The 13,727-nt window shown below is 43.7% G+C and overlaps 1 protein-coding gene across 2 annotated transcripts; it reads right to left on the bottom strand.

Annotated features, from left to right (window-relative positions):
* Positions 1-8,173, bottom strand: FPR2 (formyl peptide receptor 2). Of its 2 annotated transcripts, none has more exons than XM_058708442.1 (2): positions 7,948-8,173; positions 1-2,169 (listed from the first exon to the last, which is right to left on the bottom strand). In XM_058708442.1, exon 2 carries the CDS (start codon positions 2,156-2,158, stop codon positions 1,103-1,105), a length of 1,056 nt encoding a protein of 351 aa, XP_058564425.1. In that variant the 5' UTR covers positions 2,159-2,169; positions 7,948-8,173; the 3' UTR covers positions 1-1,102. The 2 variants fall into 2 exon arrangements, with proteins under 2 accessions (XP_058564425.1, XP_058564424.1); XM_058708441.1 differs by lacking the exon at positions 7,948-8,173 and adding an exon at positions 3,093-3,229.
* Between the last annotated feature and the right edge of the window lie 5,554 nt (positions 8,174-13,727).

Consider the following 13,727-nt stretch of genomic DNA (forward strand, 5'->3'; position numbering starts at 1 on the left):
TCTGGATGATACCATTGTTTATTTATTCATCAATTCAATATTTATTGAGTGTCTGTCTATCACATGTTAGGCACTATATTACACATATGGTATGGGGATCCATTGGTGAACAATATGGACCAAAATCCCTGCCTTCAGATAGCTTACATTCTCATTATGTAAAGGAAAGCATACCAAGTACTACACACAGTTATTATACCATTTCATGCCAATAAATTTGACAGTTTGGATGAAATGGCTAAATTCATTAAACGTCACAGTTTGTCAAAATTGACGGAAGAGGAAATAGAAAATCTGAATAGTCCCATAACTATGAAAGAAATTGAACTCGTTACTAAAAGCCTTCCCAGAAAGAAAACCCAGGGCCAACTGTCTTCGCTGGTGAATTTCTGAACATTTATGAAAGAATATAATCAGAGAAATCACTTCCCAAGTCTGTGTAGGAGGCCATTAGAAGTTTGGTGCAAAAGCTGACCAGGATATTAGTGGAAAGGAAAATAACAGACCCATCTTTACATAAACATAAATGCATAAGTTATAAACAAATCTAGTGACATAAATTATAATTAGACAAAATACATCATGACCAATCCTGGTTTATTCTAGGAACGCAAGGGTAGTTTCACATGCAAAAATCAATCAAGGTAATGTATGATGGCGTAAATAAAAGGATAAAAATAATATCTTCATATATGCATAAAATTCATTTGATACAGTTCTATAGCCATTCATGATTTTTAAAGGAAGAAAACACTTAGTAAACTATTAATACAAAGAAATTCCTGTAATCTTATTAAAAATAGCTTAAAATAAAACCTATAGCAAACATCTTAATGGTAAAATAACTAAAGTTTTCCCCTTACCATACCCTCTTATCTAAGCGTTACCAGTTCCCCATCACTTTCTCTTCTCCTCCCTTGTACCCCTTTACAGTCTCCACTTATCCCAGGGGAAGAAGCTGAGGCCCAAAATCCAAAAATGACATCTTAATGTCACTTTTTCCTTTCATGATGCATGTCTCAGTATGACCCAAGGTAAGATGGAACTGGAAATGGGAGAAGGGTAGGAGCATACAGAGCTCAAAAATGTCCCCCAGCTGCCCTCACATTGCCTGTAACTCTGCTTCTTCATGAGGTAAAGTGGATCTGTTTGTTGTGTCACTGGTCTGGGATAAGTCCTCAGTAAGGGCCCTCTCCAGACTGGCAGGCAGGGAGTGGATCAGTCTCTCTCGGAAGTCTTGGCCCATGAAGACGTAAAGGATTGGATTGAGGCAGCTGTTGAAGAAGGCCAGGGAGCTTGTTGGATTAGTCAGGACATCAAGGATTTTGTACTTGCCCTCAAACAGTATCTGTTTGAGCCAGACTGTGCTTAAAAGGGCAACCATTTGAAAGGGGAACCAACAGAGAAAGAAGGAAGCCACAACAGCAGTAAGGACCCTTAAGGGACGGCTGGATTTAATCATGCCTTTTTTACGTATCTTGGCAGCAATGAGCCCATAGCAGATAGCAACAATGGACATTGGCATACTGAAGCCAATGATAAACCGGATGATCCCTCTGATTGTCAACATGGTGATAGCCACCTTCAACCTCTGTTCAGTACTGTTGCCCCAGTGTGCAAAGTTGAAAGTACAGTATATATTCCCTGTTCCATCATTTACTGTAGTCAAGAAGATGAAAACTGGCAAGGTAAGGACTAGGGCAAAAATCCAGGGTCCAATGATGAGTTTTGTAGCCAGACTTACAGTGCGGTGGTTCTGGGCCCAGACTGGATGCAAGACACAAATACAGCGGTCCAGGGCAATGAAAGCAATGAGGAAGACACTTCCAAACAGGTTGATGTCCACCACAATGTGAATTACCTTACACAGGAACCAGCCAAAAGGCCACCGTTCTTTCATGGCCATTGAGACAATGAGAAATGGCAGAGTGGCAGTGAAAGAGAAGTCGGCCAAGGCCAAGTTCAGGTAACAGATGGTGGTGACGCTGCGTGCCATCCGGAATCCAGCCACCCAGATCACAAGCCCATTGCCCAGGATGCCAAGGACAAAGGTGATCCCAAGCACCACCAGTGATAGGATCCACAGAACAGTGTAGCCAGCAGACTCGTGGAGTATCTCTTCATATTCATTTGGAGTGATGGAGAGGTTGGTTTCCATCTTGCACACACCTGAAACATTTCAACAATGGCCATTTCCAATCCATGAACCATCTTACAGCCTCCCTATTCATGGACAACATCAACTACCACTCCAACTAGGACCCCTACTCTACTGAAACTTGGCCGGTTATACTGTAAAATTGACACTCTTTTGGCTATTACTTTGGGAAAGGATAGTTCTCCATATTCCCATAATAATTCATATGCATTCCACCTATCAGGCTGATTGCTTAGCCAAGAGGATTACAAGGCTCCTGTTTACTACCAGAAAACTACACCGAGGGTGAATAGATAAGAGAAATTGATTAGGAGCCAGTTACAGCTTAGTGAGGGAAGCGCTAGACTCAGAGTCAGCAGAGGAGGCACATTGCTTAATGTCATGCAGAGTTTCTCAGCCTTGGCACCATTGAACATTTGGAACTGGATAATGCTTAGCTGTGGAAGACTTTCCTGTACATTGTACAATGTTTTAGCAACATCCCTGGCCCCCGTCTAGCAGCCCCACCCCCAGTTGTGACATGCAAAAGTATCTACAGACATTATCAAATGTCCCCGGGTGGGTGGGTGAATCACTCCCAGTTGAGAGCCACTGTTAACAGTATGAAGAGTGTTGGGCTCTGGGGGGAGGTCAGTCTGTATTCTCATCTGACACCTGCCCAATGGGTTCTTGGTGACATCTCTTTGAGCTTCAGTTTGCTCCTCCACAGAATAGAGGCCATTTTATGGAGGAGACTGATTTTCAGGTGAGGGTTAGTTGAGAGCGGACATGGAAATCTTTCAGGCAGGACCAAGTGAGTCTAACAGATGGGAACTTTCAGTTTTCCCCAGGCTCTATGCTGTGTCCTGGGGCTTAGTCCTGGGCCATCCATGCATCATGGAATCTCAAGTTCAGGTCAAGTACAGTGCTCACAACAGTAGCAGCTAGTACTTACGAGCATTTTCCATATGCCAAGAGTTCCTGTAGCCCTCACCACAACCCTTGTGTATGGCGTTTGAGGATTGACGTGTGCCAGAATTTGAGCTCAACCAGACAGATTCCACCAGAATTGTCCTCTCAACCTTCTTCCACCTGCTATACTTCCATAACAGAGTCAAGTTCTCTCTACCCACTCACTAAGCACCCTACAAGGCACTCAGAAGGGATGATTTTGCTGCAACAGGGAAAGCCAATTGTGCAATGACAGGAGAGGAAAGTCCAGTGAGACAAAGTTGTAAAATTAGGGCCGCACCCTGGTTGCAGTGTGGGACACAGAACCTGCAAACCACAGACGATACCCCAGTGGATTATGATGACTACTATTTGGTAAGCCCCTCAAATGTGCCAGTCACTGTACCTTTTATGATCTCCAGTTACAACAGTCTTGCTTTTGGATAAGTATGATTACCACATAATTGGGGCACCTGGGTGGCTCAGTCAGTTAAGCGCCCCACTCTTGACTTCTGCTCAGGTCATGATCTCGCTGTTTGTGAGCTCGAGCCCAACATTGGGCTCTGTGATTGCGGAGCCTGCTTGGGATTCGCTCTCTCTCCCTGTCTCTCTGCCCGTACCTTGCTCTCTCTCAAAATAAATAAATAGACTTAAAAAAAATAAAAAACTGAAGTATCATTACCACATAACGTAAAAGGAAGCCATGACTCTGGCAGGGGAAGTGACTTGTCCAGTGTCGCAATTACTAAGGGGCACAGTTGGATTTCTGACCGAATTTCATATGGCAGCTCAGCATTTGTGTGTCTGCTGACTCTACTTCTCCAGCATATTTGCATTTCCAAGTTTTGAAATAACTGTTGTAGTTCCACTTCCTCCCGTCTGCTTTTCCCTGGCCTCTCCCCTCCTCATCTGTGCGCTCATCTGATGCCTTTGCCTCATATTTTAACGGGAAAATGGTAACCATTGGAACTTTTTAGCCTTCCCTGCCCCAAACCTTCCAATCTGCCTGCACTGCTACAGTCAGTGTAGAGTTCTCGTTCATCCCAGTGGCTACCTTCCCATGTTTGCTCTGGATCCCTCTCTACCTCACCTTCCCAAGAACTTTCCTCCTGCATTATTCCTTTTCTTTTTTTACCAAGAACAAAAACCCAAGATTTTCTTAATATTAGATTATGTTATCTTATCTCTTCCCCTTACAAAGAAACCATTCCAGGGGCTCCTGGGTGGCTGAGTCAGTTAAGCAACAGACTTGATCTGGGCTCAGGTCATGGATTCATGGTCGTGAATTCAAGCCCCGCATCAGGCTCCGTGCTGGCAGTGCAAAGCGTGCTTGGGATTCTCTCTCCCCTCTCTCTCTCTGCCCCTCCCCAGCTCTCACTCTCTTTTTAAATAAAAAGAAACCATCCTGGGGACCCAAGGGGCCCAGTTGGTCAAACATCTGACTCTTGATCTCAGCTCAGGTTTTGAGCTCAGGTCTTGATCTCAGGGTCGTGAGTTCAAGCCCCACGTTGGGCTCCACACTGGGTGTGAAGCTTACTTTAAAAAATAAGTGGGGCATCTGGGTGGCTCAATGGGTTAAGCATCCAACTTCAGCTCATGATCTCACAGTTTGTGGATTCAAGCCCTGAGTTGGGGTCTCTGCTGTCAGCACAGAGCCTACTTTAGATCCTCTGTCCCCCTCTCCTTTTGCTCCTCCCCCACACTCTCTCTCAAAAATAAACCTAATAAGTAAATGAACAAATAAATGAATATTTAAAAATAAAAAGAGGGACGCCTGGGTGGCTCAGTCGGTTGAGCATCCGACTTCAGCTCAGGTCATGATCTTGCCGTACGTGAGTTCAAGCCCCGTGTCAGGCTCTGTGCTGACAGCTCGGAGCCTGGAGCCTGTTTCAGACACTGTGTCTCCCTCTCTCTCTGCCCCTCCCCGACTCATGCTCTGTCTCTCTCTCTGTCAAAAATAAATAAACATTAAAAAAAATTAAAAAAAAATAAAAAGAAACCATCCTGTTCCGTTTTTTAAAGATTTCATTTTTAAGAAATCTCTATACCCAACATGGGGTTTAAAGTCACAGCCCTGAGATCAAGAGTCACACACTCCACTGACTGAGCCAGCCAAGAGCCCCCTCTAAATTTCACTTTCAATGTTAGGGCAGCCCAGGGTTTGTACCTGCTCCCCTCCGTCCTCTCTATGTAGTCTTTCCATAGGTAGTATCATCTGGTCTCATGGCTTATAATACTACACTGATAACTTCCTTTTTAGGTTTTATTTATTTAAGTAATCTCCACACCCAACAACCCCGAGGTTAAGAGTCCCACACTCCACCAGCTGAGCCAACCCAGGGCACCTATACTGAAAACTTCTCATCTAAGGCATCAGCCTTGGCTTCTCCTTAGAGCTCTAGCCTGATATAACCACCTGACTTCTTGACAGCTCCCTGTGGGAATGCCATAGGCACTCCAAACCTGACATTACCCAAACCAAACTCAACCATTCCATCCTCCCAAATCTGCCTCTCTCACAGTATCCTGTATCTATTTGGAATGTAAACACCCAGCTGTTAAAGCTCCAAATCTAAATCGTATCCTTGCTGTCTTTGCCTTATCATCCAAAGCAATCCAAGTTTATAGATTCTGTCTGCAAAGCAACTGAATCCACACCCAGAATCATTTCCATCTCCACTGCCCTTGCCCATGGCCCCTCTTCTGGTCTGCATGTTTCCACTGACCTTACAAATAGCTTGTTCCTGTTCCGAATGCCTCCCCCCACTCACCCCAAACCATCCATTCTCCAGACAGTGGCCATATGACCTTTTAAAAACACAGATCATGACATTATTCTGTTCAGCACCCTCCAGTGGTTTCCAAACTCCTCACTCAAGCTTACCAAGCCCTGTTGGATCTGCCCTGTCTACCCTTCTTTTGTGACCCAATTTCCAAAGTGTGGGGAGTCCCCACACCAACAAACAATTTCTAAGAATTCAGCTCAGTTCTGACACCGTCAGATCACACCGGTTAAAGGTTCAGTCCTAAAAGATGCCCCTCCTGCCCCTGGGCCAAATCAGACACCAGCTGCAAGCCCAGGGTACCTGTGCGACTGACTGACTGGCTGTAAATCAGAGGTTCCCATAACCTCTTCCTCACAAAACTTAATGATTTCCAGAACCCAGAGAAATATTTTACGTACTAGATCACCAGTTGATTAGAAAAGGTTGTAACTTAGGAACAGCCAGTTGGAAGAGATGCATAGGGCCAGGTATGAGGCAAAGGCGCGAGGCTTCTATGGGCCCTCCAAGTGTGCCGCTCTCCAGGCATCTCCATATGTTTTCACCAACCCGGAAGCTCTCTGAACCCTGCGTCCTTTTGGGGTTTTATGGAGTGTTCATTACATAGGCATGACTGATTAACTCATTGGGGTTAATGAGGATTGGGGATTGAACTGGGGATTGAACTCAGTTTCTACCACTTCTTCTCTCCCTGGAGGTCAGGGGGCTGAACCTGAAAGTTCTGGCAACCAGCCCCCAGCCTTAGGTGCCTCCCCCAAACCACTCATTAACATAACAAAAGACACCTCTATTGCTCTCCTCACTTAGGAAATTCCCAGGGTTTTAGGAACTTGGTGCCAGAAACCGGATGAAGACCCGACATATATTTCTTATTATGTATCACAACATCACACTGGATCGTACTTCATACATTCACTGTGATCTTCTTACATAATGGGCTCCATCCAAATTGAATTCCTTCAATTCCTCCAACATGCTGAGCTCACTGCCATCTCGGGGCTTCTGGATCCTCTGTTCCTTCTGCCTACGATGCTCTTTCAGGCTTCCCACATTTGGCTCTTACTGAATATTCAGTCCAAGCTTAGATACTAACATGTTCAGAGGCCCCACCTGGCCCATAATGCAAAGCAGCTATACCAGATATTTTTCCTGTGTATCCATTTGTTTATTTTCTACTCTAAATATCCTCCACATTAGCATATATGCTAGAAGACTACCAAATTCTTTCAATGTTATACTTCTAGAGTAACGCTCTCCAATGGAAACATAAATGTAAGCCATAAATATGAGCCATATATGAGGGTTACCATTCTCTTTACAAAGTAAAATAAATTGATTATAATAACATATTAACTTTGATAATATATTGTATGTAAGCCAACATATCAAAAGAATATTATTTGAAAATGTAACCAATATAAGAATCATGAGTCAGGGGGCTCCTGGGTGGCTCAGTTGGTTGAGCGTCATAATCTCACAGTGAGTGGGTTCGAGCCCCACTGTGCTGTCAGCACAGAGCCCGCTTTGGATCCTCTGTCCCAGTCTCTCCTTGCCCCTCCCCTGCCTGTGCTTTCTCTCTCTCAAAAATAAATATTAAAAAAAAAAAAGTTACCAATCAGATATTTTACATTCTTTTTTTTTTTTTTTTTAATGTTTTTTTTTTTTTTTTTAATTTTATTTTTGGGACAGAGAGAGACAGAGCATGAACGGGGGAGGGGCAGAGAGAGAGGGAGACACAGAATCAGAAACAGGCTCCAGGCTCCGAGCCATCAGCCCAGAGCCTGACGCGGGGCTCGAACTCACGGACCGCGAGATCGTGACCTGGCTGAAGTCGGACGCTTAACCGACTGCGCCACCCAGGCGCCCCATTTACATTCTTTTTTCATGCTAAGTCTTTGAATATAACATTGGTTTCACACTTCCCAGCACATCGCGGTTTGGCCTAGCAAGAGCTCAACAGCCATATGTGGCAAGTGGATTCTGTATTGGACAGCCCGGCCTAAGGGCTTAGGAGGTATCTGCCACATGGTAGAGGTTCAAATAATAAGTTTTGAAATTGTCAAGTCCCCAACTTACCACCAGCTGAGATCCTTTTTCTGTCTCTAGTTCCTGGCTTCTGGCAGAGTGACTCAACTCGGGCAGATGCTTTATTGGATAAGGGGGAGGGACAGTGGAGCTGGGACCAATCAGGTGACAGAAACCCAGGCTTCTTGCAGTTTCCAGAAAGCAACCCCTTCTTAGAAGCATCCCCTTCTTAGAAGTCTGAATATTCCCCTCACCTCCAACCTACTGTGGGAGACAAGAATTCAGCCCTCTAAATGTCAAGAATCAAGGAATCTGGATGTTCAAGCCCTCCCTTTCTCCTTCAGGGATTCAAGAAAATGAAAGAAACAATTAGTGAGATGAGAGGAACTCAAGGCAAGGAATAAAAAGCATAGAAGATAGTCAAAATCTTGTTTCTTTACTCACACAACAGTTTTTTTTTTTAGTTTATTTTTTAAGTAGGCTCCATGCCTGGCATGGAGCCCAAAATGGGGCTTGAACTCACGACCCTGAGATCAAGAGTCAGATACTTAACTGACTGAACCACCCAGGCACCCCTGCCCATGTAGCACTCATGATACCAAATGTCTAGTAAAGGGCTCAATCCCACAAGCCTCCCCCATTTCAGATGCTACTTCTCAGCTTGCCACCTGTACTTCTGACTGACCAGCTAAATCAGGGGCTCCTGTGACCCCCTTAGGTTCAATGATTTGCTAGAGTGGCCCAACAAACTCAGGAAGGCAATTTGCTTGTGTTTACCAGTTTATTATGTAAAGGTTATGACTCAAAAACAACCAAAGCCTGTGTCCATCTTGTCATTTCAGATGAAATAAAGAACAATAGGGTTTGTATCAACCCCCAGGCATAGCTGGACAGCCAAGGAATCTGTGGGAACCCTACTAGCTTCTAAGTAGTTAATCAGCACTACCCTAAAGATATAATCACAAGGGGTACCTAGTGAAACCTCTAACATAAAAAATAAAGATATTTTTCAGGGCACCTGGGTGGCTCAGTCAGTTAAGCGTCCGACTTCTGCTCAGGTCATGATCTCACAGTTCATGAGTTCGAGACCGCATCAGGCTCTGTGCTGACAGCTCGGAGCCTGAAGCCTGCTTTGGATTCTGTGTCTCCTTCTCTCTCTGCCCCTCCATGACTCGCACTCTATCTCTCTCTCTCAAAAATAAAAATAAACACTAAAAAAATTATTTTTAATTGGAAGGAAGTAGGTTCTGAGTCTGAACAAGAATTGAGTTTATTATAATTCTTCCAGTCCACCATCCCATTGGTTTTCTTCCAGGGGCTTCCTGAACATGACCACGAAATGGCTGCCATTGTTCCAGACATCACCATCATGGCCACATAACCTCCCAAGCCAGGAGAATGGGGATGGGCAGAAAAACAGACTTCATTAATATGCCTCTCTCATATTTCTTCCTTTATAAGGAAGGAAAATCTGTTCTGCTGTCTTTGCAAAACCTCTTCTTACTTTCCACTGGCAGAACCAAGTAATATACCCATTTCTAGACCAATGCCTCACACACACACACACACACACACACACACACACACACACACACACAAAGTTTTAATGAAGTTGCCCTGATTGGCTTACGATGAAGGAAATTGCCACCTGGATAAAATGGAGTCCACTTATCAAGGAATAAAGGTGGTAGATAAGTGTATAGGTATAGATCTCCAAAGGAGTTCTCCCTTGCTGGTTCCTGGGGATGTAGAAAGTAATCAGACATGGGCTCTGACCGACTGGATGAAGAGATGAGACAGTGAAGGGCTTGTGTCACTGACTTAGGTCCTTTGGGTTCTCCGAGCAATAGAAATTTACTAGAGGCATTGACTAGAGGAGTTTCAGGCTTTCATTGGAGCTTATGCTCAAGCACAAGGGTCCTTTGTGCTGCCTCTCTGGCAAAGGCCAGAGAACGTTCTTTAAAAGAGACTGAGATGGGGCAGGAGTGACTCTAAGTCATGTAGTTGGGGAGAGATACAGGAAATTGGGTGCACAGGTATAGTGAACAGAACATGCTTCATCGTGCATTGCATGTCTCATTAGTATGTTAAATCTCCACCCCTGGGAGTGTTTTTAGTATTATAATCGGGGAAGAAGTCAGTGAAAGGTCAGTGCTGGGGTCCACTCTTGGCGCAGGCTGGTTTTGATTTGTCTTTGCCAGTCGAGACCCTCCTTTGGTAAGCATCCTGCTTCCACATTCCTGCAAAATATGCTACTTAAGGGGCCTAGGGCTTCACCTATCAAGGGACACTGGGTTGCTTAATCAGGATTGAGGGGACTCAAGTCCAGTCCCTGCTCTGTCTCACTTGGTCACAGTAGAGTGAGAGTATACATAGTGATAGAGAGATGCCTGGGTTTTTATGCGAACCTCCAAAAGAAACAGCTAAACTCAGACTGACAAGACCTAGTAGTATAGAGATGTTGCCTAGAGGGAACATCTAGGCTGGGTCTTAGAGGCTCAGGTAAAAAAGAGAAAGAAAATTGCATTCCAGGCAGAGGGGAGTGAAAATGCACAGGGGAGAGGCCAAGAAATAAGTTAAGTTGGTTATTGGAGCGTAGGTAGTGAGGCAGAGAGCAGTAAGTGATAGCAAGGGTCGTCTCTTAGAGGCTCTTCACTGCTACAAGGACTTGGACTTTCTTCTTAAGGAAATGAAAAGCCATTGGGACCATACCAAAATAGAAAGCTTCTGCACAGCAAAGAAACCCGTTAACCAAACAAAAAGACAACCTAATGAATGCGACAAGATACTTGCAAATGATATATCCAATAAGGGGTTAATATTCAAGATCTATAAAGAACTTATACAACTCAACACCGAGAAAACAAAAACAAAAACATATAATCTGATTTTAAAGTGGGCAGAGGACCTGAATAAACGTTTCTCCAAAGAAGCCATCCAGATGGCCAACAGACACATGAACAGATGTTCAGCATCTCTAATCATCAGGAAGATGGAAATCAAAACCGCAATGAGATACCACCTCACACCTATTAAAATGGCTAGAATCAAAAAGACAGAAATAACAGGTATGGTGAGGATGTGGAGAAAAAGGAACCCTCATGTTGGTTGGAATGTAAATTGGCACAGCCACTGTTGGAAACAGTATAAAGGTTCCTCAAAAAATTAAAAATAGAAACAAAAGTAGAAATTCAACCACCAAGTATTTATCCAGAGAAAGCAAAAACACTAACTTAGTGTTTCATTACTGTTTAATTCTTTTTGAATTAAAAAAATAAAAGCACCCTTATGTTTATTTGCAGCATTATTTACAATAGCCAGTGGGGTGCCCAGATGGCTTAGTTGGCTAAGTGTCTGACTCTTGATCTCAGCTCAGGATTCGGTCTCAGGGTCATGGGTTCAAAGCCCTGCATTGGGCTCCATGCTGGGTGTGATGTGTACTTTAAAAACAAAATACCCAACATATGGAAGCAACCAAAGTGTCCATCAATAGATGAGTGGATAAAAAATATGTGGTATACGTATACAATGGAATATTAGCCATAAAAAGGAATGAGATCTTGCTATTTGCAACAACATGGATGGACCCAGAGGGTATTATGATAAGTGAAATATCAGTCAGAAAATGATAAATACTGTATCATTTCATTTATATGTAGAATCTAAAAAAAATAAGACAAGTGAACAAACATACAGAAACAAAACCATAAATACAGAGAACGAACCGTTGGTTGCCAGAGGCGGGTGGGGAGTGGGAATTGGCAAAATGGGTGAAGGGGAATGGGAGATACAGGTTTACAGTTATGCAATGAGTAAGTCATGGGGATGAAAGGTACAGCATAGGGAATATAGTCAATGGTATTGTGATCATGTTGTATGGTGACAGATGGGAGTTACATTTGTGGTAAGCATAGCATAATGTGTAAAGTTGTTGAATCACTATGTTGTACACCTAGAAGTAATGTAACATTGTCAACTATACTTCAATTTTTAAAAAATAGGAAAAATGAAAAGCCATTTAAACAAGAAAGGGACTTGTCAGATGCATGCTTCAGGAAAAAAAAAAAAAAAAAAAAAAAAAAGCCCTAGAGTTCTGCAAAGGAGTAGACTTGAGAATGCTCCCAATTGAAGCCAGAGACTGTAGAGTGGCGGGTCTTGCAAAAGATTAAAGGAAAGTTGTTGAAGAGCTGCCCAGGGCAGGAACAGTGTCATAGAGAGGAAGTGTGGTCTGAGGAAAGATTGTTCAGGCTCAGGAGATGGGCTCTGGAGACTGGGCAGCCATGGGGAATGAGAAGGAAGAAGGGCTCTTAATGAATCCCTCGGTTTTTGAGTTCCTGTTACTATTGCTACATAATAAGCCACCTTAAAACATAGCGATGTTTGAAAACCAATTTGACAATAAATTATATTATTGATTATATTATATCATATTAAAAAAAAACATAGCGATGTCAAACAACCATTTTATTATGCTCATGGATTATATGGGTTAGGAATTAGAACAAGGCACAGAGGAGATGTTTCTTTCTGCCCCCCTAAGACTTGAAAGTTTGGAAGTGACTTGAAGGTTGGAGACTGGAGTCATCTGGAGCTTCCTTCATCTACGTGTCTGGTACCTGGGTTGGGATGACCCGAATGCCAAGAACCTACACAAGGCCTTTCCAGCATGGCGCCCCAGGATAATCAGATTTCTTCCATAATGACTGCCTTCCTCCAGAACAAGAGTCCCAAGAGAACCAGTAGAGGGGTGCCTGGATGGCTCAGTCGGTTAAGCATCCGACTTTGGCTTAGATCATGATCTCGCCATTCCCGAGTTCGAGCAGGGCTGTGTGCTGCCAGCTCAGAGCCTGGAACCTGTTTCAGATTCTGTGTCTCCCTCTCTGCCCCTCCCTGCTCATGCTCTGTCTCTCTCTGTCTCAAAAATACATAAACATTAAAAATAAAATAAAATAAAATAAAATAACCATACCAGGGTAATTTGGTGGGTTTGGGGGCCATCACTGATAGAATTCCATGAAGAGAAACAGAGAATATTTAGTTTCCTAGGGATGCCTCAACAAAACCACCACAGACTGGGCACCTTAGACAACAGAAACATATTTCCTCATGGTTCTGAAGGCTGAAAGTCCAAGATCAAGGTGTCAGCAGGACTGTTTTTTTCTGAGGGCTCCCTCTTTGGCTTGTACATGGATGTCTTCTCACTGTGTCTTCACATGATTTTTCTTCTGGGGCACCTGGGTGACTCAGTTGGTTAAGTGTCTGACTCTTGATCTCAGCTCAGGTCTTTTTTTTTTTTTTTTTTTTAAGTTTATGTATTTTGACACGGAGAGAGAGCAAGTGAGGGAGAGGCAGAGGGAGAAAGGGAGAGAGAGAGAATCCCAAGCAGGCTCCACACTCAGCACGGAGCCGGATGCGGGGCTCGATCTCACAACCACAATTTCATGACCTCAGCCGAAATCGAGAGTTTGACACTTAACCGACTGAGCCACCCAGATGCCCCTGGTTTTTATATTTTTTAATTATAATAATCTGTGTTAAATGAAATGACATAAAATTCCATTTTCAGCATCTTCAATAAAGTTTTATTGGCACACCGCCGTGCTCATTGTCTACATATAGCCGATGGCTATACTCACGCTATAATGGCAGGGTTGCATAGTTGTGACAGAGACACTACGGCCTGCAAAACACGGAAGATTTACTATTCTGGCCCTTTAGAGAAAATGTTAGCCAACCCCTGGGTTAGATGGCCTGATTGATTGCGGAAGGAGTCAAGGGTACATTTGGGTTTCCAGCCCAGGCAATCTGGCTTCACCATCTCAGGCACTGCA

Source organism: Neofelis nebulosa, chromosome 17, assembly GCF_028018385.1.
Source record: "Neofelis nebulosa isolate mNeoNeb1 chromosome 17, mNeoNeb1.pri, whole genome shotgun sequence".
Lineage (NCBI taxonomy): Eukaryota > Metazoa > Chordata > Mammalia > Carnivora > Felidae > Neofelis > Neofelis nebulosa.